This window comes from Parasteatoda tepidariorum, chromosome 1, assembly GCF_043381705.1.
Source record: "Parasteatoda tepidariorum isolate YZ-2023 chromosome 1, CAS_Ptep_4.0, whole genome shotgun sequence".
NCBI lineage: Eukaryota > Metazoa > Arthropoda > Arachnida > Araneae > Theridiidae > Parasteatoda > Parasteatoda tepidariorum.
Genome location: NC_092204.1, coordinates 75,775,934 through 75,800,351, shown reverse-complemented (window position 1 = coordinate 75,800,351; position 24,418 = coordinate 75,775,934). Strand labels below are relative to the sequence as shown.

The following is a 24,418-nucleotide window of genomic DNA, read 5'->3' as shown; positions in this document are numbered from 1 at the left end:
TTATTTTTTCTTCATTTTTTTTGTTCATTATCCGGGAGACTTCTTTTACTTCACCGGATTTTTTGAGAGCTATATTTAAAGCAAATCAACTGTTTAATATGGACTATCCATCAATGTTGGAGAGATCATATCACGTCCGCAAGTTACCATTGAGGGATTTATTTATCGACTATGTCAACCTTCATCTGCCAAAAGGTCAGAAAGATCGAATCAAGTTAGCATGCTTTATGTACTAGTGAATTGGTATTTAATATTTACAGTGGTAGTTACACCACATAGGAAATGCCAGGTAATGGACTTTTACTTTAAAAACATCAGTTTAAGATGTACCAGTCAATGGCCTATACAATCCCTGCCAAGTGTATGCCACGCGTTTTAAAAATATATGCATGATACTAAGCATTACGTTTGATTAAAATTATTTGCAGTAACAAGTAGTCATACATAATGTTATCAGTTAAAAGAAAGTAAGTACTGACCACTGAATATGCCCACGTTTAGTTGTTCGCTGTCCAAGTCTTCCACAAAACGGCCCAAGTACTTGTTGAGGGCGTAAGCAACTACGCCTTCAAACATGGTGGTTCAAGGAATTCTTTTTAAGTCATTGAAAACCCTGAAACAGAAAATACGTTGCTTAAAAATGAAAACTACAGTTTTGAGGTACATATGGTAATTGAATAATTCAGTTACTTGTAAACAGCCGTTGTCATTTTGCATTGTGCTGCGTAAATTGGAAAATTATCCATCATATTTTAATTATTCTAACCTTTTTAGATTTATTTTAGTGAGCCTTTACCTAGGCTTTACCTTATTTACATACCTTAAGGTTAATTAGAAAATCTATGATCCATTGCTCAGTTATTCTAATATATTTCAGGCAGTTGGCAAAATATTGAGGGTATATTGTAAATAGCCTTATTCAAGGTTTATTGTAAAGATATGGAGCAAAATCAGTCTAATTTTGTCTGATTTACTAAATAGCCAATTCGAAAAAAATCATAAAATTGGAAAATGTGTTTCTAATAGTTTAGTTAGAGAGTTAGTTGAAAGCTTGTGCTCTATTTATATATTATTTAAAACATATCTGTTTCTTATTCTTTAGAATAATTGAGTAACTAAAAATTACCAAGATTATTACCAAAAACTACTAATTTCTAAAGATTATTGCATGCAAAAAATTTCAATTAAATTTTTTTTATTTTACTTAAATTTTTTAGTGTTAAATTTTTTTATAATTAATAAAAAAAATTTTATTTACCTAATGCAAAATGTGTAAAAAATCTGTCGAGTTTGCTGGAATTTAGTTTTTTAAAAATTTTGAAACGTAAAGATCTAAATATTTTGGTATTGTACCTTCGAATGTTTACAAAGGCCCTAAAATACACCTCTGTTTTGCAATTAAAAATGTACTTCCATGATTCTATAGGCATTAATCAGTGCGCTTAGGCTCCAAGTGGAACGTAGGTCCAAGCTTAGTCATTATCATTTCAAAACTATAATTTAAAATCAATGCGGGAGTTAAAATTTTAAATAACCAACATTTACATTGCAAACTAATAAATATTTTTATTCATCACAAAACTAACATTTTATCAATTTCACATAAAAATTCATTGAATGATAATCAGGTGCAAGATACCAACCAATTAACTTGCAGAAAATCAGTAAATGTAAAAAATACAAAAAAATTCAATACATACTTCAATCCAGCATTTTCATTTACCTGACGTTGAAAAATTTTAAGATACCATATGAACCGACAACATTTATAAAAGTTAATAAGTTTTATCTTATCTTAAAGTCAATATGGAAGGGTTTTTCCATAGATAAAACAAAACGTAATTATTTACTATATTTTTTTTTCAGTTATAGTTGTTTTTATATCAATGAAACATTTTTATACTTATTTTCTCTCTTAAACATGTAATAAAAGATACCGTACGAATATTAAAAGTAAATTTGTTTTAATAAATTCAAGTTTATTATTATCACGAATATTAAACTCGTTTCACAGTTTTTAAATATAAGCCAGAATTTAAATTGACTGATTTTGTTTATTTGATTAATTGATTATTATTTGAATTTTTTTTGTTCCATTTTTACTCATCTTAAGTTCATTCATCATGGAAAAAACAAACTTTCCGACTTAAAATATTATTTAAAAATAAAAAAAATTGCACTTAAAAATAATATACAATTAAATAACAAATACTTAAATAACTTTTAAATAACAAATACTTAAATAACTTTTAAATAACAAAATAATAAATGCTTAAATTAAAAAAAGGCATCAATTTAAAAATATAAATAGACAAAAAAATTATGTCGCAAATTATAAAAATAATTTTTGCAAATTTTAAACATTTTCAACAAAAGATAAGCTTATTTCCTAAAACTTCAACTACTACTATTGATATTTATGTAAAAGTTTTAAATTCAAAATAGAAAGAAAACATAAAATTGTTTATATAAGATATTTTTCACATACACATTTAGAAATTTAGGGTGCATTAAATTTGCTGGTTCTTTAATATGATCCAAAGAGGAACCCTATCATGGTACTTTTGATTGCACTATACTGTGGTTCAATTTGTTCGAAAATATGGTTCCTCCTAACACCTTATTAAAGTTACAGCATGTTTGCTCCGCATTATAATTTATAGTACCAATATTATGATTTACATTTCAGCCGATTTTTATCAGAAGATAAATTTTAGACGAAAATCAATTTTCGTAAAATGTATGCAATTAACAGCAATCTAATGCAAATACCTCACAGAAATTAAAGTTTTTGTCTAATTTTTGCATATAAATTTGGACTTTATTTTATGTAGCATATTTACTCATTTACAACGAAAATAATTAATTTTTATAATATAAAATAATTAATTTTTATCTATTTTAGTTTGGTTCTGGAGGTACTAATATGACAAATAAGTAATTGAAAAAGCCAGGAATAGGAGATCTATAGGATTTATGCAAAAAAACTAAGAAATAAAAATTTTTTGATTGTATGAATTTCAATTTTTAATTTGTTTTTAATTCAAATAGATGTAGCTTTAAAATGTTAAATTGATTAATGACTTTTTTCATGTAAATACAATTTAAGCTTAAAAAATTTAGTTGTTTTATAACATACCTATTTATTCCTATAAGGACATGTCAATTTATTATATTTGATTGAAAAACCATCATCACTACACAAGTCGCGTAAATGATTTATTTCGAAAATAACTTCACTCTTTTTTTAATGAGTATTTTTTATACGATTTTTATAGTGTTAAATTCAAAGCATTCATATTTTAAAATATATTTTTATTTAGTTATAAACTATAAAATTTTAAAACTGATTTACGAAAAAAAATTTTTTTTTCTCTTTTCAGTGTAAATTTTAGTGTCACAATAACTGTGAAAACCGTTTTACTAGTTCGTTTCATAAAAGATTGTTATCTAATCTGATAAAAATATAATATTATCTAAAGTAACTAACGTACGATAATGATATCCAAAGCTTTTAAAAATATTTCATGCACTCACTAGTAAGCAATCATGAAATTTTATCGCAAAATTTTTGTTTGCAGTAACAAGATGTTTAAAATGCCATCAAAAGCAATAATTTTAAAATAATAACAAAATGTTTCATAAATTTTGTAAAAATGTTCGGGTATGGGAATTATAACTTTAATAATTTAATAGTATAGCATAATAATTCAGTAAAGAAACTATAATAATTTAATACAAATAATAATTTACTACATTTATTAACACAATTTCATTTTTTAGGAAGCACTAATTTTAGACGCTTCGAAACGTATGCATTGTTTTACTATTTAATGTATAAATATCTAATGAAATTGAAGTTATAGAGAATTTTATTTTTAATAATGGAGTTAGATTTAGGTAAAATTTTCTTATTACATTTTTTTAAATGCCATTAGTATAGAAAAATTTACAAAATAAAATAGCTGAATTTTCTGTTTTTTATACTTTAAATTAATTATTTTTCATTCATAAAACTTCTACTGTTGATTGTGACTCTTAATTTATTAGTAATAAGATTCGAAAGTAAGAGAATTCGTAAATTTACAGATTACTTAACATTGAAATTAGGAGATAATGTTTTTATGACTTTTAAATCAACCATTTCTAGTTAATTTTAAAGTTCTTAAAGACAGAACTCAGCGTTTAAATATGTAGTAATAAAATTAATCACATTTTCTTCTTTCTTTTTTTAAAAAAAAAAAACAATGTTTATTAAACGTAGCAATTTACAAGTTTGTGTAAGGAAAGTTTTTATTTAATGGTCTGTATACTAATATCTATTTAATTATAACTAAATAACATATCTGTACAATAATAATTCGTTCCTTGTTAATAATTAAATATTAATTTCTCTAATTTCAAATATATGTACAGCTCAAATAAATTTTAAAATGTACATTTTACAAACAAATGCTCAATTCAAAAGATCTGTTTAGGAAAAATAGTTTAAAAATGCATAAATAAATGTTTAGCTAAAATACAGTGGATTTAAAATGCGGTATATCAAGTTATGTTTAAGCAATAAAAGAATTACTTACTATATGTTTAAATTGAATAAAAACGTTGAAAAGCGGATTTAAATGTTAGTACAAATGGTTCAATTATTTTAACTTGCTTTACTATAAAAAATTCAAGATCAAGGTACTGCAAAAGATACGGGGTATCAGGGTGCCTTCACTTTTTACTGCAAAATCCACTTTTACCGTAAAGTTCTATGGAACAAAAATCTGATACACCGTAATTTTCATAGTATAATTTTTGTATCACTGAATTCATAAGGTAAAAGTCATATGGTAATGGCTCTCACCGGATATCCGGATGTTCTGGTCTTCATAATTATAGTTCTTATTTTGCCACATATTTAGTAAACATACAAAACTAAAAACATTTAACTGAGTAAAGGGTTTTTATGCCAGATCTAAGCTTTCATAAGAAATTAACAAATTTTACCACAATCATAAAATTTTAACGCATATGATAAAACCGCATTTCTTTGTTTATTTTGAAAAAGTCATTACCAAAGTGCTTTAACAAAAATTGCCGTTCTTTTAGTTATTTCCATGGATCCAGAAACACTGTAAATTTTAAAATATTCTGGTAATTTTGAGCACTCTTGTTTTTTTCTCTATATGAGTCAAAGTTTAAAGTAAAAGCTCATTGGTTCAGAAAAATATTTAGTGTTATATTTAACTCATTTTTTATAAAAATATATTTTCTTTTCTGTGCCTAAATAAAACATCCGTAAGAAAAGTAATGGTCATATTAGATTAAAAAATATACATATGTGTCTATACTACTATCATCGATACAAAAGTATTTTGAATCTCATCTAATATAACTTCTCCCAAATAAGTTACCCCCGAAATTTAGTTTCTTANAATGAAATTGAAGTTATAGATAATTTTATTTTTAATAATGGAGTTAGATTTTGGTGAAATTTTCTTATTACATTTTTTTAAATGCCATTAGTAGAAAAAAATTTACAAAATGAAATGTTTGAATTATCCATTTTTTATACTTTAAATTAATTATTTTTTATTCATATGTACTGTTGATTGTGACTTTTAATTTATTGGTAATAAAATTCGAAAGTAAAAGAATTCGCAAATTTACAGATGACTTAACATTGAAATTAGGGGAGAATGTTTTTATGACTTTTAAATCAACCATTTCTAGTTAATTTTAAAGTTTTTAAAGACAAAACTCAGCGTTTAAATATGTAGTAATAAATTAATCACATTTTTTTCCTCTTTTTTTTTAGAAAAAAACATTGTTTATTAAGAGTAGCAATTTACAAGTTAGTGTAAGGAAAGTTTTAGTTAATGGTCTATTATCTATTTAACTATAAATAAATTACATATCTATACAATAATAATTTATATGAATATATCATATTCATTAATATGTCTTCCATATTCTAAAATATTAATTTCGCTAATTTCAAATATTCAATCAAATTTTAAAATGTGCATTTTACAAACAAATAAATGCTTAATTCAAAAGATTTGTAAAATAGATTAAAAATGTATGAATAAATCTAGCTTAAATAAATTGGATTTAGAATACCGTATATAAAGTTATGTTTATGTTTATGCAACATAAGAATTATTTACTTCATGTTTAAATTGAATAAAAACGTTGAAATGCGGATTTAAATGTTAGTACAAATGGTTCAATTATTTTAACTTTCTTTACTATAAAAAAATTTAGGATCAAGATACGGCAAAAAATACAGGCTATCAGGGAGCCTGCACTTTTTACTGTAAAATCCACTTTTACCGTAAAGTTTAACAGAACAAAAATCTGTATACCGTAATTTTCGTAGTATAATTTTTATATCACTGAATTCATATGGCAATGGTTTACCGGAGACTCTGGTCTTCATAATTATAGTTCTTATTTGCCACATATTTAGTAAACATACAGAACTAAAAACACTTAACCGAGTAAAGGGCTTTTATGCCAGTTTTAAGTTTTCATAAAAAAATTAACAAATTTTAACACAATTATCAAATTTTAACGCATATGATAAAACTACATTTTTTTGTTTATTTTGTAAAAGTCATTACCAAAGTGCTTTAGCAAAAATTGCCGTGCTTTTAGTTATTTCCATGGAACCAGAAACACTGTAAATTTTACCATATTCTGGTAATTTTGACCATGCTTGTTTTTTTTCAGTATAGGAGCCAAACCTTAAAGTAAAAGCTCATTGGTTCAGAAAAATATTTAGTGTTATATTTAACTCATTTTTTATAAAAAGATATTCTTTCTCTGTACTTGAATGAAACATCCGTAAGAAGAGTAAAGGTCATATTAGATTAAAAAATATACATATATGTTTATACTACTATCATCGATATAAAAGTATTTTGAATCTCATCTAATGTAACTTCTTCCAAATAAGTTACCCCCGAAATTTAGTTTCTTAAAGTTACCTATTGAACACAGTTTTGTACAAATGAAAATATATACTATAAGTTTTTTTAATTAATTTTGTAATGGTATTTTCGTGTAAAAATATAAAATCTTATGTTCAGCTCATGTTATAGGTCTATAGTTTTCCGCTAATAGAAAGAGAATATTTACATGAATATTATGCCATATTTTAACATTAAACGGTAGATAATCTATGACCACTAGCATGATTTTAAGGATAAAGAAAGAATAAAATATTTTCTCTCATCAGTTTTCATGTGTAATAACTTGGAGAGGTAATTAATGAGTGAACTATCTAGAATTCAAAATTTAAAAAGTAAATATGTATGTACATATGATGCTATTTTTAACCTTGAACGGATAATAAAATATGACCACCAGCATGATTGTAGAATAAAGAAAAAATAAAATATTTTCTATCGTTAGTATTTTGTGCAGTAATTTATAGAGGGAATTAGTGAATTTTTTATACTACTTGGAACTCAAAATTAAAAAGTAAATATTTACATATATGTGATGCTATTTTTTTTATATGGAACGGTAAATAAAATATGCACACCAGCATGATTCTAGAATAAAAAAGGGACAGAATATTTTCCATGATCTGTTTTCTTGCGAATTAACTTGGAAAGGTCATTAATGAGTATTTCTTACTATTTAGAATTTCACATTTGAAGTAAATAAGTTGATATATATGTAACCATTTTTTAACCTTAAACGGAAAATAAAATATGACAACTAGAATGATTGTAGAATAAAGAAAGAATAAAGTATTTTCCATCATCAGTATTTTGCGCAATAATTTGGAGAAGTAATTAATGAGTGTTTCAGACTGTTTGGAACTTAAAATTTAAAAGTCAATATTTACATACATATGATGTCATTTTTTAACATCGAACGGTAAATGAAATATGACCACCAGCATGATTCTAGAACAAAAAAAGAATAAAATATTTTCCATCATCAGTTTTCTTGCGCAATAACTTGGAGAGGTAATTAATGTGTGTTCCATACTATTTAGAATTTAAAAGTAAATCTTGTTGTTATCTCTTTGTTTTGTTAAGAGACTTATCTATTTAGCAAATAAAATGACCACGACTTTGTTTTAAACACAAAATATTTAGCTGAGAAAGTAAACGGTCATACACAAGACAAACCTTTCTCAAAACCTCCTGTTTTATCTCTATTTCTAATCGATAAATATTTCTTTAATCTTTCACCACATGTTTCGTCTTATTATACAGATAACGAACAGTCTGATTTAAACTTTTAAGAGTATAAACTTACCGAAAAATATGGAAGATATCTTCAGATTATGTGTGGTGAAAAATGACGGAATGGGTTTTTCTCATTGTGCCCCGGTGAGTGGGGGTGCCCTGGTGTTTCGGATGGCGGTCCGGCGCCAGGAAAAATAGCGGGGGCGCTGCGGTGTCACGTGATGACTGCGGCAGGCCCCTCTGAAAAGAGCGACACCTGGAGAAGGGGTGGTGAAACCTGTGGATGCGCGCAGTTTAAAATGCGCAGGTGAGAGATGGTCTACAAAGAGTTCATGCTGGTTAAAATTGTTTCATAAACAAATAATAGCATATTTAATGTTTCATGACATTTTAAAATCTTTGTATAACTTTAATTGGTTGCTTAAGATCAAATAATGCAGAATTTAAAATAAAAACGAAATAATTCATAATTCATTTTTAAATTTATTTTCTACTGCACGCCATATGCGAGTTTCTTTTTTTTTTTTTTTTTTTTTTTTTTTTTTTTTTTTTTTTTTTNTTTTTTTTTTTTTTTGTCAAATGAAACAAAGTGACTGTTTATAATGAAGACTCTATTTTGTTTATATTTGTTTTCAATAAACTCTCCAATGCTTATGATAAACTCTTTTATTTTCTTCTTTTTTATATAAATTCATAGTTTAAGCTTTATAGCTACTTATTCAGTTTATAAGAAACAACAACTTTCAAACGATAGTAATATCATAATGTATATTATGTAAATTCTAACAACTGGAATATATTTATAAAAAACTGTAAAATATTTGTTTTCATAAAAAAGTTTAAATTAAACACACTCTCAGAAAAATTGGTTCTATATTGAACCATAATAACCCTGCAATTATACAGAGTTGGTCAAAAATGTAATCGATTAAGTTTTTTGATTACAGTAATCAATTACTTGTAATCATGATTACAATTTTCAAAAATTTTTGATTACAGCTGTAATCATGATTACAATTTTGATTACAGTAATCAATTACTTGTAATCATGATTACAAGTAATTGCGATTACAAGTAATCACAACAAAAACGATTACAAGTAATTATGATTACAAGTAATCAAAATATATGATTACATGTAATTTGATTACATGTAATTTGATTACATGTAATTATGATTACATGTAATCTAATTACACGATTACAAGACTATTGTATTCTTATAAATGATTATATTTTACAGTAGATAGTAGAATGTATTTTATAATGATACATTTTGCACGTATTAACATGTACTGCATTTTGTACGTATTTGTATACGTACAAATGAATGTAACTGAAATGTATGTACATATGATTTTATCTAGTGCATATGTTCAGACATTTTAGTATCACACACATGTACATACACTTATATTGTAGGTATAAAATATATGTACGTATGTATATAGATAATAATTACGTATGTATGTGCAAACAATGTAGGCATGTACATTTATACACAATGAATATATGCATTTTATGCAAATATTTGTGTATGTAAAATGTATATCTATGTTCATGTACGCATGTATATACAAGTACTTGTGTTTGTACGAACATACATACATTGTCTGTACAATGTATGTCCCATGCATGTATGTGCAATTTATTTATGAACAGTACAATATATGTATGCATGTACAATATAGGTATATCTGTAGGATGTACAATATATGTATGTATACATGTACATGATATGCATGTCCAGTGTATTTATGTACATGTACATAATATGTTCATGCTCAATGTAAGTATCCAAATATGCATAATACATTTGTGAACTATTGTACGTACATTGGGCGTATTTATATTTCACATATATTCATACATGCATTCGACATGCATAACGTACGTACATACACACATTTGAGATGCATATATTGTACAGATGTATATACATATAGCGTACAGATGTATATACATATAGCGTACAGATGTATATTCATATAATGTACATATGATGAAATGAACATATAATGTTCATATAATGTACATATGTGTGTACATATACAGTACGTATGTGCATAAATATATTGGGCATAATTCTTTCGTACAAATTTTACATGTGTACATGCATGCTATCCCTATCTATGCATATGGTGCAATGTATATATGTACAATGAATGTATCCACACATGTACAATACACGTATGTTCCATGTATGCATATCCATATGTACTATATATGCACGTACAATACATGAATGTATGTACATACATTGTACATGCGTACATACATTACACGTATACATATGTACATTACATTTATGTCTAAATATGTGTACAATGCAATAAATAAAATGCATGTAAGTTAACTTTTAATGACTCAAGCAAGTTAAATGACAAAATCAAACGATATTTAAATTTAGTTTTCAGCTTTAATTGTTCTATATCATTTTGAAATTCTCTGAATAAAAAATTATTTTCAGGTATTTTCATGAAATGTTTGACAATACAGATTTATTTTTTTTATAACATAATGCATGATTCATAGAAATTTTTTAAATGGTAAGAAAAACGGTAAATTTTATGTGTGGAATTAATATTTAGAAATTCCAAATAAAATTATCGTTTGCTTTCTAAAAAATATGAGGTCGAGTTTCATATACCTTAGAATAATTTTAAAACAAATTTTAATAACTTTACTCATATAAATTTTTTTAATGTATGCACAATGTATGTGTATATTGTAATTACATATATTTAAATGTACGCACGTATTTGTACATTACTTGTAATTATGTACATGTATACGTTGTATGCACATGCATACATTGTGCATATAACTATTTTTTTGTACATCCATGCATTACATGCGCATAAGTATTAACAAAGTATGTAGTTATACAAGTACATACGTAAGTTGTACATAAGTACATACTTTGCGTGCACATATATCGATGTACATATAAATATGCATGTATACATGTACGCATTTTATTTACGCAACTATGTGCATATATTGTACCTTTAAATAACATTTTTACATATTGTACGCAAATACGTACAATTTTATATACAAACGTACATTGTATATACGTGCTATTATCGTAAATTTATACAATATATGCACTTAAGTACATAAAAGCATGCAAACGCATAAACATTATTTTCATATACGTTCATACATACATTGTCTATGTATACAAAGATACAAAACATTGCCTTTTTGTACAAACTAACATACATGCGTACATGTATCATAAATGCATAATTATATGTACTAAGCATATGCGCATTGCATTAAGTATATTACAATATAATTATGAATATTGTACGTACAAACAACGTTTGTGCATACATTGTATGTATAGGAATCGCAAATTGTACGTTCATGCGTGCGTACATTCTATGTACATAAAAATATGTAAACACATGAATACTTACATAAAAAATTTGACTATAGTATACAATCGTAATAACTTGTAATCGTATAGTTTGATTACAAGTAATCACAATTACATGTAATCAAATTACATGTAATCATGATTACATGTAATCATATATTTTGATTACTTGTAATCATAATTACTTGTAATCGTTTTTGTTGTGATTACTTGTAATCGCAATTACTTGTAATCATGATTACAAGTAATTGATTACTGTAATCAAAATTGTAATCATGATTACAGCTGTAATCAAAATTTTTTGAAAGTTGTAATCACGATTACAAGTAATTGATTACTTGTAATCGTGATTACAAGTAATTGATTACATAGCTGTAATTATCTGTAATCAATTACAGTTGTAATCGATTACTGTAATCAACGGCCAACTCTGTAATTATACCAGTGTGGTCTATTGTCTAGGACCAGTCTAATATTATTAAAAAATAATATCGAAACATGAATAGTATTGTAATTTTATGTATACAATATCCTATAATCTATCCGTTAAATAGCTTAAAACTAGATACAATAAATGTAGAAACACTTGAGCACATTAGTACTGTTACATGTAAAAGTATAAAATAGTTAAATAGTTGTAATTGAAACCAATTTTTAGTAAAATAATGATAATTGACTTACGATTGAATTGAAATGATTTAAACAATGTACTGTTATATGTAAAAGTATAAAATAGTTAAATAGTTGTAATTAAAACCATTTTTAGTAAAAAAAATAATAATTGACTTAGATTGAATTGAAACTATTTAAACAATGTAGTGTTATATGTAAAAGTATTAAATAGTTAAATAGTTGTAATTAAAACCATTTTTTAGTAAAAAAAAATAATAATTGACTTAGATTGAATTGAAACTATTTAAACAATGTAGTGTTATATGTAAAAGTATTAAATAGTAAAATAGTTGTAATTGAAGCCAATTTTTAGCAAAAAAAAAATATTATAATTGACTTACGATTGAATTGAAACGATTTAAAAAACCCGCATTTTTTGCTTTATGATATGAAGTGTTGTGAAACGAATTTTAACACATTTTATACTCGTTTTTCTCAGTCGTTCAACATACGCAAAAAATACAACTGCATAATATTAAACTGTTTTAAAATATGTAAAAATAAGTAAATTTTGCCCAATTGCTTTGAAAACGGTAAAATATTGAATAAAAATTTTAAGCTTAACATCTTCTACCAAAAATAAATAAATAAAAACTAAAGAAAGTTTAAAATAATGCCAACTACACTGTAAAATTTTACGGTTATTGCATTTTAATTATTTTAAGATTATAGTAAAAACGAATGTCTTGTAATAAATGTTATAATTAATTATTCGGGTTTTTTCCAAATGAAATTTATGGCAAAAGAAAATTTTCTTACATAAAATGGCTGACGCCGGAAAATTTTATTTTTCTTTAAAATAACAAGATTTTTTTATTCTAATTGTTTCTATCAGACTGATTGTAACTTAACTAACTTTTGGGGTTTCTTTTACTTTTGTTAGTTTACTCCATTGGCTACACTGTCTTTTTCCCGTGCCTATTTTCTATTATGTCTGAAATCTTTTCTTTCCAAATTGTCTTTGGAGTTTGGTTCAAACTCCTAAAATAACATTACTCCCGTGATAAATTTTTCTTCTCTAGATGAACTTTTCCAGCTTCACAAAACAAATAAGTAGTAAAACAAATATTTAATTCTTATTTTCGCATCGAAGAAATGATTCTGATTGTAAATATAAAAGAATATCAGGGGAATAAGAATATAAGAAAATATTAAGTTTCTTCGCTCTCTGTAAAAGTTAAGTTCCGTTCTCTGTAAGAAATTCTAATTCAAATTACGGTAAAAAGTACCGCCCCTCACGGAAAAAAAGTTTGGTCAAAAATTCCGAAATTTGGTCAAATTTATCGTGTTTCTGGCATTATGGGAGCATTATAAAGCTCGATAATTTTTCCTGGAACCATTTTGGTAACGATTTCGGTAAAGTTAACAACAAAATGGGTACGGAAACAGTTAAGCGGGGGTACGCGCTCTTATGCAAAATATCCTGCAACAAACGAAAATTTCAAAAATTTTTATTTAAAAATAAAGCCAGCCATGAAAATTTACGATGACGTGTTTTTCTATTGGCAATTTTTTGCAGAGTTAACAGTTAATAATTAGTGGCACCAACAGCTAGTTGTGATTTTTAATTTTTGCGCAACTTTTTTACAGTAAAAAATACATTATTTTTCTTATTAGTGGTACACAGCGTTACGAAACATTTAGAAAGGGTACACAAAAGTCATAAGTTTGGGAAACACTGGTTTAGAGCATGGCAGATAGTTTAGAGCAGAATTTTCGGTAAAATATTACCATATGAACTGTGAATGAATAGTTTAAATATTGTATAATTTAGTTTGATTAACCAGAATTGTGTTTTTTTGTCTACCGGAAATGTTATTATCATACAGTGCTGTAATTTTACCAGAATTTTTTCCTCCACTCAGAGTGCCATTAAAAATCGTATATACTATAATTTTTACAGCAATATTTACTGTAAAATCAGTGAATCACTTTAATTATTAAATATAACTGTAAAATTTGCTGTATGAAGTTTTACTTTAAAAATGGGTTTTACGGAAAAGTGGGTTTTATGGATGCTCCACTCTATGTCAGTACTTTATACCGTAATTTGATCCGGAATTTTTAACGGTGTTCATGAGTCGTCAAATATTAGCAAACATCAAAGCACCAAATATATATTTCTTCAGAACACTTTTATTTCGGGTTGATGCTGTTTTTAAAACATAAGAAATATCACAAATTAACTACCTCATATTAGAAAAAAAACAATCTCTAACAGTTAAATTAATTAGTTTATTTTTAATTGAATCTTGAAGTCATTAATTTTAATAGATTTCCACTATAATATGAAAATTGAAAACTGTCATTTCAGATATATGCACAGATCTGAATAAAAAATAGTATGCTTATTTAAACAAAATCTTTTTCTACACAAAAATGCTATATTTATTCAGAGAGCGTTTATGTGTCTGACTACGAAATTAACAAATCATCTGTGCAAATTAAATTGCATATCTAGGTTAAGCCCTCGAACCATAAAGATTGATCCTAACACGTGAAAATATATTACATCAAAAGCTATTAAAGGTGTTCGCATCTTTTTGCTCCCCGTACACTGTATGAAATTTAGAAGCATGTGTTGATTGTTATCCAAAATTTTTGAAACTACAACGTGATGCAAAGTTTAACCATATTATTGTATTTATGAAATTAGATTACACCATTAAATAAATAATCTCAAGAGACTGAAGCGGTAAGATATTACTTAAAACTCTAAAAAAAAGCTTAAAAACTTTATTCTCTTTAAAAATATATAAATTGGAAATTATAGTTGACAAGTTTCAAGCTCTCAAAAATAAACACCAGTTTTCAAAACTTGTCAGACGAATGAAAAGAAACAAAAGTGATTTGAAATTTAAGCGTTAAGTTTTGTAGTTATGCAAGTTACATCCGTTATCAAGAATTCTAGAAATCATCAATTGCTGCGCATTGTTGGAATCTTGGGCATAAATTTAATTTCAAAATGCCAAACATACTTCCACTCTACTTACATCAGCTTATCTTGACGCTCTGGAATCTTGTTTTATTTATATGAATGCTGATTACATTGTTAACGACACTAGTTCCTCATTAACTCTCCATAGCGTGTGGAAATACATTTTACTTTGATTTGCTGATCTCGGCCGCTGTAGTTTCGTTTGTGCTGTTTTTCATCTTTTTTCACTCTCAACTACTATGGTTTCTTAAGTTTTGTTTCTTAATTTTATTTTTCCATTGGCAACTTTACGTTTTATATTTCAAGCCACTTTTGTTTCTTATCATTCCCGTCTGGCAAATCTTGAAAATGGGAGCCTATTTTTAAGCGCTTGAAACATGTCGACTGTTATTTCCAATTTATATATTCTTGTAACGATTGAAGTTTTCAAGCATTTAATAGATTGCACCATACTATAGTTCAACTTGATTGGAAACTATGTACAATTTAACACCAAAGCGGCAGAACATTTGAACCGTATTCGCATCATATGATTTAAAATGGTGATATTATTGTTCAACGTTGAACCTAATTTTTTAAGAGAGCAGGAAAACTTTTTGGTCCAATTATTTATAGAAAAAAAAATTCTCTTATTTTCTAATATGAAAATTTAATTTTCCATTTATGATTTATCGTAAAAAGAATTTAATGTTACAAAAAAATTCCAGTTTCTCAAAAAAAAAGTAGTAGGGAAAATTATATTTAAACAATTAGCGTAATGATGAAATTTTAACATCATAGAAATGATTTATTTTTCTTCTTAAAGTAATAAAAATAATATTGTGTCGATCATTTTACCAGAGACATTTCATGAACGAAAAGAGAAAAATTAATGTAACTCAAAATTAAAATTTACGAAAAGAGCTTTTTACCAAAATTATATTTTAACATTCATTTTAATAGCATATTTGACGTCATGACACGCGTCACACTGTAAAGGAATGCGTTGGCGCAATAAAAGAATTTCATATCGGCAATATGATTAAGTGACAGTCGTGTTATTTGTCATTGTACGTACTTTATTAGGTAATACAAGGCGATCTGAATCAACAGAATCACGTTTTTTATTTTCTTAAATCGATTCACTACATCAAACAACTCGGATATACGGTAGAAATGAAAATCTTGGATTTGAATATACGACGGTTATTTATTGTTCCTTGCTCGTGAAAATGAACTTTAATTTGAGTAATTTTCACAGTAATAAAAATCCACTACTTTTGTTCTGTCAGGGGCTGTTGTGTACATATTTTTTTCGTTTTTGATAGAGTCTAAAAGAAAAAATTTGAAGAATAATTTTAAAACTACATTTTTCAAGCAGACAAAAAATGATAAATATTTTTTTTAATTCTTGTCAGACTTAAAACGTAAAACTTAGAAGGAATCGCTTTCGAAAAGCAAGGAGTCGGTGTTTATTACGAAATAAATACACCCTAGGATTTTCATTTAAGAACTGGTAAAAATTAAACTACTTTCTCCTTTTAAAAGTACTTAACTATTTAAATGTTTTATTTTATTACAATCAGTTTAGTTTTGCACTCGCTAACTTGCTTATATCGGAAATTTTCTAAATTGCGATCAGAGACTAATTTTGATTGTACAATTTAGTATACCTATTTATATTAGCAACAGGAACAATGAAGTTGAAATCTAAGCACTCTACCTAAACTGTAAGTAATCGATATTTCTATTGATAATAAATTCCATTTAACAATAAAATAACTATATAAATTCCATTAATAATCTAAAAACGGTTGAGACTTGTATTGTCATTCCACACAGAGCTCTATTTTAATTTTGAGCCCTTAACTCACAGGCTCTCAACATTTTGTTTTTTGGGATCACTGGCCAGTGGTCACTTTGCGAGTCAAAATATTTCAACGCTACCTTGATAAAAAAAAAACTCTTTTTACTTGCCTAACATTTTTGAATAGATGATATTTTAATATTAAATTTAAATATTTTAAATATCGCTTTTAACCATACCAGAAACTTTATTTTAGCAATTTTTCGAAAGGTGAACCATTTTTAAGAGTGTTGACAAAAATTTTAATTTAATTCTTTAATTCTAATTTAATTAATAATTAATTAATTTAATTTAAATTAAATAATAAAAAAATTAGTTTTTTTTAAATAATAATTTGCAAATAAGATTCATAAAAAAGTTATGACGTCTAAGGATGTAAATTAGGTCAACTTCTGTCAACAGTGTTCTCCAATATTTTCAATTCTGAGTCAAATATATTTCATAATCAGGTCTAACAGTTTTTTTAAGCTAAGCGTCAAATATCTGAAATTTATTGAAAAATAACGACATGGAAAGTTTAAAAGATATAAAAAAAATTAAAAGAATCACGAGTAATCTAAATCAAAAAGTACACTTGCAGTTTTGGTGAAAACATGACCGATCTTCATATGGAAATTGAATAATCACAGTATAAACTTCATACGAATGCCTTTCATTTAAATAGTTCCAAACGATTTCAAATCAATCGTTTTTGTCAAATTAACGATTGCCTGGTAAAAGCTTTAAATTTAAGAACTTCTCATAATATTTTACTGAAATTATTTTTTTCAATGCAATAAATGTATATTACGGTAGAACTGAAATAGTAAATAGTGCAAGAGTGCTGTTTTATTCATCATCTCACTTTATTGTCACGTGATCTCTCACTTTTGGCGATTTTGGCGGAGAAAGAAGGGAGTTGTATGACAGTTGAGTTCGATCTTCAGACAGATTTGTGTCGGTGCACTTAAAGGCAATGGAAGCGAGTTAAGAACAGTAAAATATTGCATCATTTTGTAACAAGATGGTAGATCAAATGTTATTTTAGCATTTCAAATTTTTAATTATAATGCATAAACTGTAAAAAATTGTGAAGTTAAAATTCCATAATAAACCATTCACAAAATTTTAATGGTTTTTTTAGTGGTAAAAATGTATTTTGTGATAAAACTTATTACAATTTGATGCAGTTGTTTTCAATGATAAGGCTAAAAGCATTTGAAGTTTTATTTTATAACAACCTTGCATAACATTTTTTATTTATTAATCAGCATTGAAGCAAGTTATAAAAAATGCGTTTAAATTTTAATCCAACATAGATATTACCAATATCTTTTAAAAACTTATCTTCTAAAAAGTTCTTCTCTTTTAAAAAGATATCTTCACACGCATTTGGAATTTTTGGAACATTTACAAGGAATTGTTTTAGATACGTTAAGGAGTCAAAAGGTAAAATAAAAATTGAAAATAAAAAAAAAGTGCTGCCTTTTTTAAAAAATTAATTTCAAAATTGTGTTCCAATTTGCTTGCATAAATATATTAGTTTCAATTTAAATAATATTTATAAAAAAAGATTTTTCATCCCTACATTTTTTGCAACAATTGATAGAAAAATGATTTAAACTAAGTTTTCTAATTTACAGAATTTTTCATGCTGCAGAAAATGTACACGTATAATGACTCTTTATTCCTATTGAATAAAGAATTTTTGATTTCACTTAAACAAACTTCGGAGGAAATAAATATGTTATCGGAACTTTTAACAAGCAGCAGCAAATAAACGATAAACTATTCTCTGAAGTAGCTGAATCTATAGAGATCTCAAGGAAAAACATTTCAACGGTATTATTATCAGGAAGTCGATAAATATTATTTTTCTACGTAAAAAGAAAAAATACTTATTTGATATCTTTATACAACTTGTATTTTATTCGATTTCTTTATATTTGTTCCTTTTTATACCTTTAAAGATACTTTAAATGTTCAGCTGTACTATTTTTCCCGTTTTGTAGGTAAATGCGAAGTTGCTGAATTCTTTTGCATGTATTTTAAAGAAAGAAAGAAAAGAAAATTTAAAAAAGTATTAAATTCTCTTGGCACTAAATTTAGTGCTTTTATGAAGTTTTATAATTGTATCATGCGAAATGAAGAAAATAAAATGATTTTTAATTTAAAATGATTCGAATATAGTAAATTTCTGATATATTAATTTAAAACTGCTGAGATTTCGTGCTTTTGTAATTAAAAAATGTTTGTGACTTGATATTATGGTTCAAAAATACTATTTTTTAAAAAACATTTTTTTACTTAATACATACCTGCCAACTTTTACGCATTTGGCGTAAAATTTTATTTTTATATTTAAAGTGGTAGTAAATATATACTATTTTTTCTTTTATAAACTTATTTTTCAAATGATTTTGATCACCACTATTTTTGAAAAAATTAAGTATATAAATTAATATGCGTTACCAGCATTGTTGTTAGCTAAAGCTTGCTAAAATATAACGTATTATTTTGCTTACAATTGAAATTTTAATTCTATTTTACTACCACTGAGAAAAAACATAATAGAACAGATCAAAAGTTGGTAAGTATGCTTAATATCACCACGAGTAAAGTTAAACAGGCTGTGAGATGTAAGTTAGCTGAAAGAAAGAGTAAAATAATGACTAAATAAATTTCTGAAATCGAAAAATATTGACTAAAGAAATTTCTGAAAGCGTAAAATCATGACTAAAGAAATTTCAGAAAGCGTAACATAATGACGAAAGGAATTTCTGAAAGCTAGAAAAAATAAATAAATAATTAAATAAAAAACACTAGCGAAGGAATTGATTAGAGATAAACGTCGATTTGCTGCATTAAATTTAAACAACAATATTGCAATTTCAAGACTCAAGGTAATAAATATAAACGGTGAACAAACTAAGTCAGACTTAAAAAAAATCCATAAATAAATATATGTCAGATCACGTGTTCACCGTAAAAAATCGAATACCTTGCGGTGGCACGAAGAAAAAAATTAGTGCGTAAAATAAAGGTAAAAAAAATTTATGAAAAAATAAATAAATAAAATGATAAAAATGAAATGAAATAAAAATGAATGAGGAAAGGATACAGCATAGATGAATAAAGAAATGAAGTGCAAAATAAAGTATGGAATATGATATAAAAGAGCTGTATCTTACATTATTGGATAAAGTTCTCATGTATTATGCTGTTATTAAAATTCTTACCGTTAATCAAATAAGTTTAACAATAGTATACCAATAGTATGTATGTAATAGTGCATCAAAACAATATAATAGCTTTTAAAAGTTAAATTTAATTCATGCTATCTCTTACAATATACATCATAGAATTATTAAAAAAAAAGTTTATAGTTTTGTAGTCTTATTGGAATCCTGGACTTGGCGACAGGTTTCGATAAATAAGGAGAACATTCGTTCTTGAAAAAGAAACAACTATATGAAGTTGCAGAGCATTAGTTTTGATTGAACCACTGAAAATGACGCGTCTTATGTTGACAAATCGAACCCGAGATTCTTACTTTTGTTTAGCTGTGGAAGAAAATCGTCAGCAAGAAACAATGCTTATCATATTATAATAAGTTATTATTCTTTCATCAGTTTTTTTAAATGCGAACAGAAAGTATTATTTAAATGTGATGCAACTTTCTAGTTTTACTGGAAATAAAAAAAGTATTATTAAACAAATATTAGTAATGCTAATTTTCTGAAGGGAGACCTGCAAGTGACGTTGTGTGGGTATCTCTATTCTGATTGGTTGTTACGTGGCATTTGTTTACGTTAGCAACTGTTATTTCCATTCTATTTCAACTAAGCCAAGCTCGTCAAGTGTCAATTCTCTTAAGTGACACGTTCTCAATTCTCTGACGAAGATTTTTCTCAAAGATTTCAATTCTTTCACTACATATTTTTTATTTAACACAGAGACAAACTCGAAATCATGCAGAACATAAACAAACTAATTATGCATCTAAGTTACCAGGTACACGAAATAAAAATATATCACGTTTACAATAAAATACATATGCAAATAATAAATCTAAGTTAAATAAAAGGTGTAGACGAAAAAGAATTAATTATATCTTTGAAAATTCAATGTGTGATGCTGTGTTGTATTTAATTAACTTCACGTTATAGACATTCTAGCTAATGTGAAGAAATTTAGTTTGGCTTAAATACGCCATCTTGTTTATAAACGATCACCTGGCGCTGAAGTCACAGGTCACGTGTTTGTGAATCTGTGGTTGTCGTTTTCTCAAGTTGCAAGTAATCAGTTTTGGAGCAATTAAAAATTAATTACAAAATTATTGTTTTAAAATTTTGAAAGAATATGTTAGAAAAATTTGCAAAATATAAGTATTTTAAAAAAATTTTTTTTTACTGCGCATGCGTGGAAAAAATTAAAAATTACTTTTTTCATAATTTTATAGTGAATCGTATTTGGCAACTAATGGAAGAAATTTGATTTAAATATCTTAAAAACGTAAAAAGTTTCAAGCAATTTTTTAACTAATTTTCGTACTTTTTAAAAGAAAGCTCAAAACTATAAGGGGTCTTCCACATATTTAAATTTGTTCTTGCTATTTGTTAAATTTGTTCGGTTATTATAAGATAGTGTAATTTGCAATACTACGTAATGAAATTTGTGGAAAACTAACTATTTTGCGCCGCCTTCTTTTAAAAAGTACAAAAACTACTTGGAAAATTGATGGAAATTTTTAAAGTTTTTAAGATATTCAAATGAATTTTTTTCTTTTAGTTGCAAAATACGATTCATTCTAAAATTATGAAAAATATTTTCAATTTTTTCCGCTCACTTAAAAGAACTACTTGAAACACTCATATCTTTTGCGTTTTTTTAAAAAAAAATTCGAATTTTAAAATAAGAATTTTGCAATTATTTTTGAATTGCGGCAAATAATATGCAATAATGTATAACTTAATTTTACTGATTATTTTATACAACAGCGAAAAAAAAAACATGAGACAAAAAAGTAGTTTTTTGCAAAAGTGTTCATATTGCCGTGAATATACTAGATTACGAAATTTACGAAAGATTAAAAAAAATATTAAAGATAAGTATAATTAAAATTTAGATTTACGAAATTTCAAGCAGCTATTGCAAATAACGACAAAAGTAATCAATATAAGTTACGAGCTTATTTCTTGATTTTCTGAAATACAAAAATGAAAAGTAAAATCACGAAATTTTACCTCATCTATTATATTTTATCACATATTATGAAAACTAATTTTGTTGTAAAGCGTTGGTAAAAATTACTGAGATTCTTGGTATTCCCCTATATCCAGAAAATCGGTAAATTCTATTTGTAATGACCGTACCATTTTCTCAGTGCATCAATAACCATTTGAATAAGTGTATTTGATAGAGGCCAATAAATCATTTAAAAATTTAAATCAAATTCTCCGACCAAAATGTTTATTTTACGTTCACAAGTATTATTTCTTGTAGATTTAAAATCATCAAGAAAATATATAAATAGCAGAAAAAGAAAAAAATTTGAAGATGAATTGTTTAAGAATTGTACGCTTGAAAACTTAAATGAAAATAGAAAAAGAGTATTTCAAGCGTTTTCACGTTAAATATACAAAATATTCAAAATTTACGAGATCGTGAAGAAAACAAAATTACAATAAATATAGATAAATAAAAAAAAACAATTATATTTATGAAAATTGAATATGACATGGTTCGGGGTGCTTTCATAAATTTTCTATATTACTTTAATACTATTTCTACATAAATCTTTTGTAAGGTTTCTTTCCTTTTCTTCCTCTTTTTTTCAACCGTTATCTCAGCTTATAGAATCTCAATACCTCTAAAAAAAGAATTCTTTAATAGAAAAAAGGAAAACCGAAACAGTTTTTAAGATAACAAAGTTCACATTCTCTGAAAAAACAGCTTTCGAAAAAAATACACTATTTTCAGAAATAAAGCTATATTTTACTTACAACAGAAAAAAAAGCACTTGTTTGCTAGAATTAATTAAAAATTGCGGCAACTGTTTTAAATCAGAGAAATCTCATGTTTCCTTATGTGACAACAGATACCTTATAAATATCAAGTTTCATTTCGAAAGATGTACTTGAAATTAACCCAAAAAACTACAATAATCTTGTTGTGATACTTACGTTTTTTTTTCTCCAGAGGTTTTAATGGGGAAACTTGTGACATAAAACGTTGAACTTATTTTCCTCATTATAACATCAATTTGTGTGTTTTTTTTCGCTTAGAAGATATTTTCTTTTACGAACCACAATTTTTTATTAGAAACAAGGTAGCTGTAAGTTGATAGTGTCGAGAAGTGTGGTAGATAGAATATTTTAGTACTAAATGCGTCGAAATTTGGTAAACAGGAATAATGTTCAGAAATAATTCTATGAATTATGAATGAGCTTTGACGGATTTTCTTTTATGAAACATTTGTCAGGAACAAGGTGTAAATGAGCTGATCCTGTAGAGTAGTTCTATTTTTGAAGCCATAAGAGCACAAAAGAAAAGACATAAATTATTAATACCAAATGCCTCCAAAAATCCAAATTTGCTAAACATAAAATAAATCAGTTCATAATTTATTTATGAAATCAGGAAGATTCTCTTTCACGTAAAACTTCTTTCAGAAACAAGGTAGTTGTAAATTGACATTGACGAGAAGTGTTGTGATATAGAATATTTTGATCCCAAATGCATCGAAATTTGATGAACAGGAATAATGTTCAGAAATAATTTCTACAACTATTAATCAACTTAGAAGGATTTTCCTTCAGGAAACATTATTTTTCAAGAACAAGGTGTAAATGAGTTGGTTTTGTTGGGTAGTTCGATTTTTAGAACTATATGCCCACAAAAGAAAAGGCCTTAATTGACAATACCAAATGCCTTCGAATTTGGTAGACATAAATCAGATTCATAAATAAGTTCATGATTAATTTATAAACCTAAAAGAGATTTTCTTTTTCTTAAAACTATTTTTCAGAAACAAGGTAGTTGCAAATGGGTTGCTATTGTCAAAAAGTCCTTTCATTTGAATATTTTTGATCCAAATGCAAACAAATTTGGTAAATAAGAATTAAGTTTACATAAAGTTCATGAATTGTTTATGAACTCAGAGAATTCTTACTTTATGAATTGCTGTTTTTTTTAAAAAAAGGTGAGAATAAATTATTTGATACTGTCGAAAAGTCCTGTTGCCAAAATATTTTGGCACCAAGTGCAAACTAATTTTGTACGCAGGAATTAATTTTAAAAAAAGTTAGGAATTATTTATAAACTTGATAGTATTACGTGAATGAATTATTTTTTTACAAATAAATATTTTTTAGAAAAAGGGTGATTCTAAATGAGTT

At 26.1% G+C, this 24,418-nt stretch overlaps 2 protein-coding genes across 2 annotated transcripts in view; one reads left to right on the top strand and one right to left on the bottom strand.

Moving 5' to 3' along the window:
• LOC107436292 (intermembrane lipid transfer protein VPS13A) overlaps positions 1–8,437 on the bottom strand; it is a 154,551-nt gene extending 146,114 nt beyond the window's left edge. The window contains exons 1-2 of the mRNA XM_071182491.1: positions 8,266–8,437; positions 480–613 (exon numbers count right to left, since the gene is read on the bottom strand). Of these exons, the coding sequence (XP_071038592.1) occupies positions 480–576 (97 nt within the window). The 5' untranslated portion in view covers positions 577–613; positions 8,266–8,437. The remainder of the gene's footprint in view (positions 1–479; positions 614–8,265) is intronic.
• LOC107436297 (terminal nucleotidyltransferase 5C) overlaps positions 1–24,418 on the top strand; it is a 159,832-nt gene that overhangs the window by 11,480 nt on the left and 123,934 nt on the right. The gene's annotated exons all lie outside the window — the stretch shown is intronic.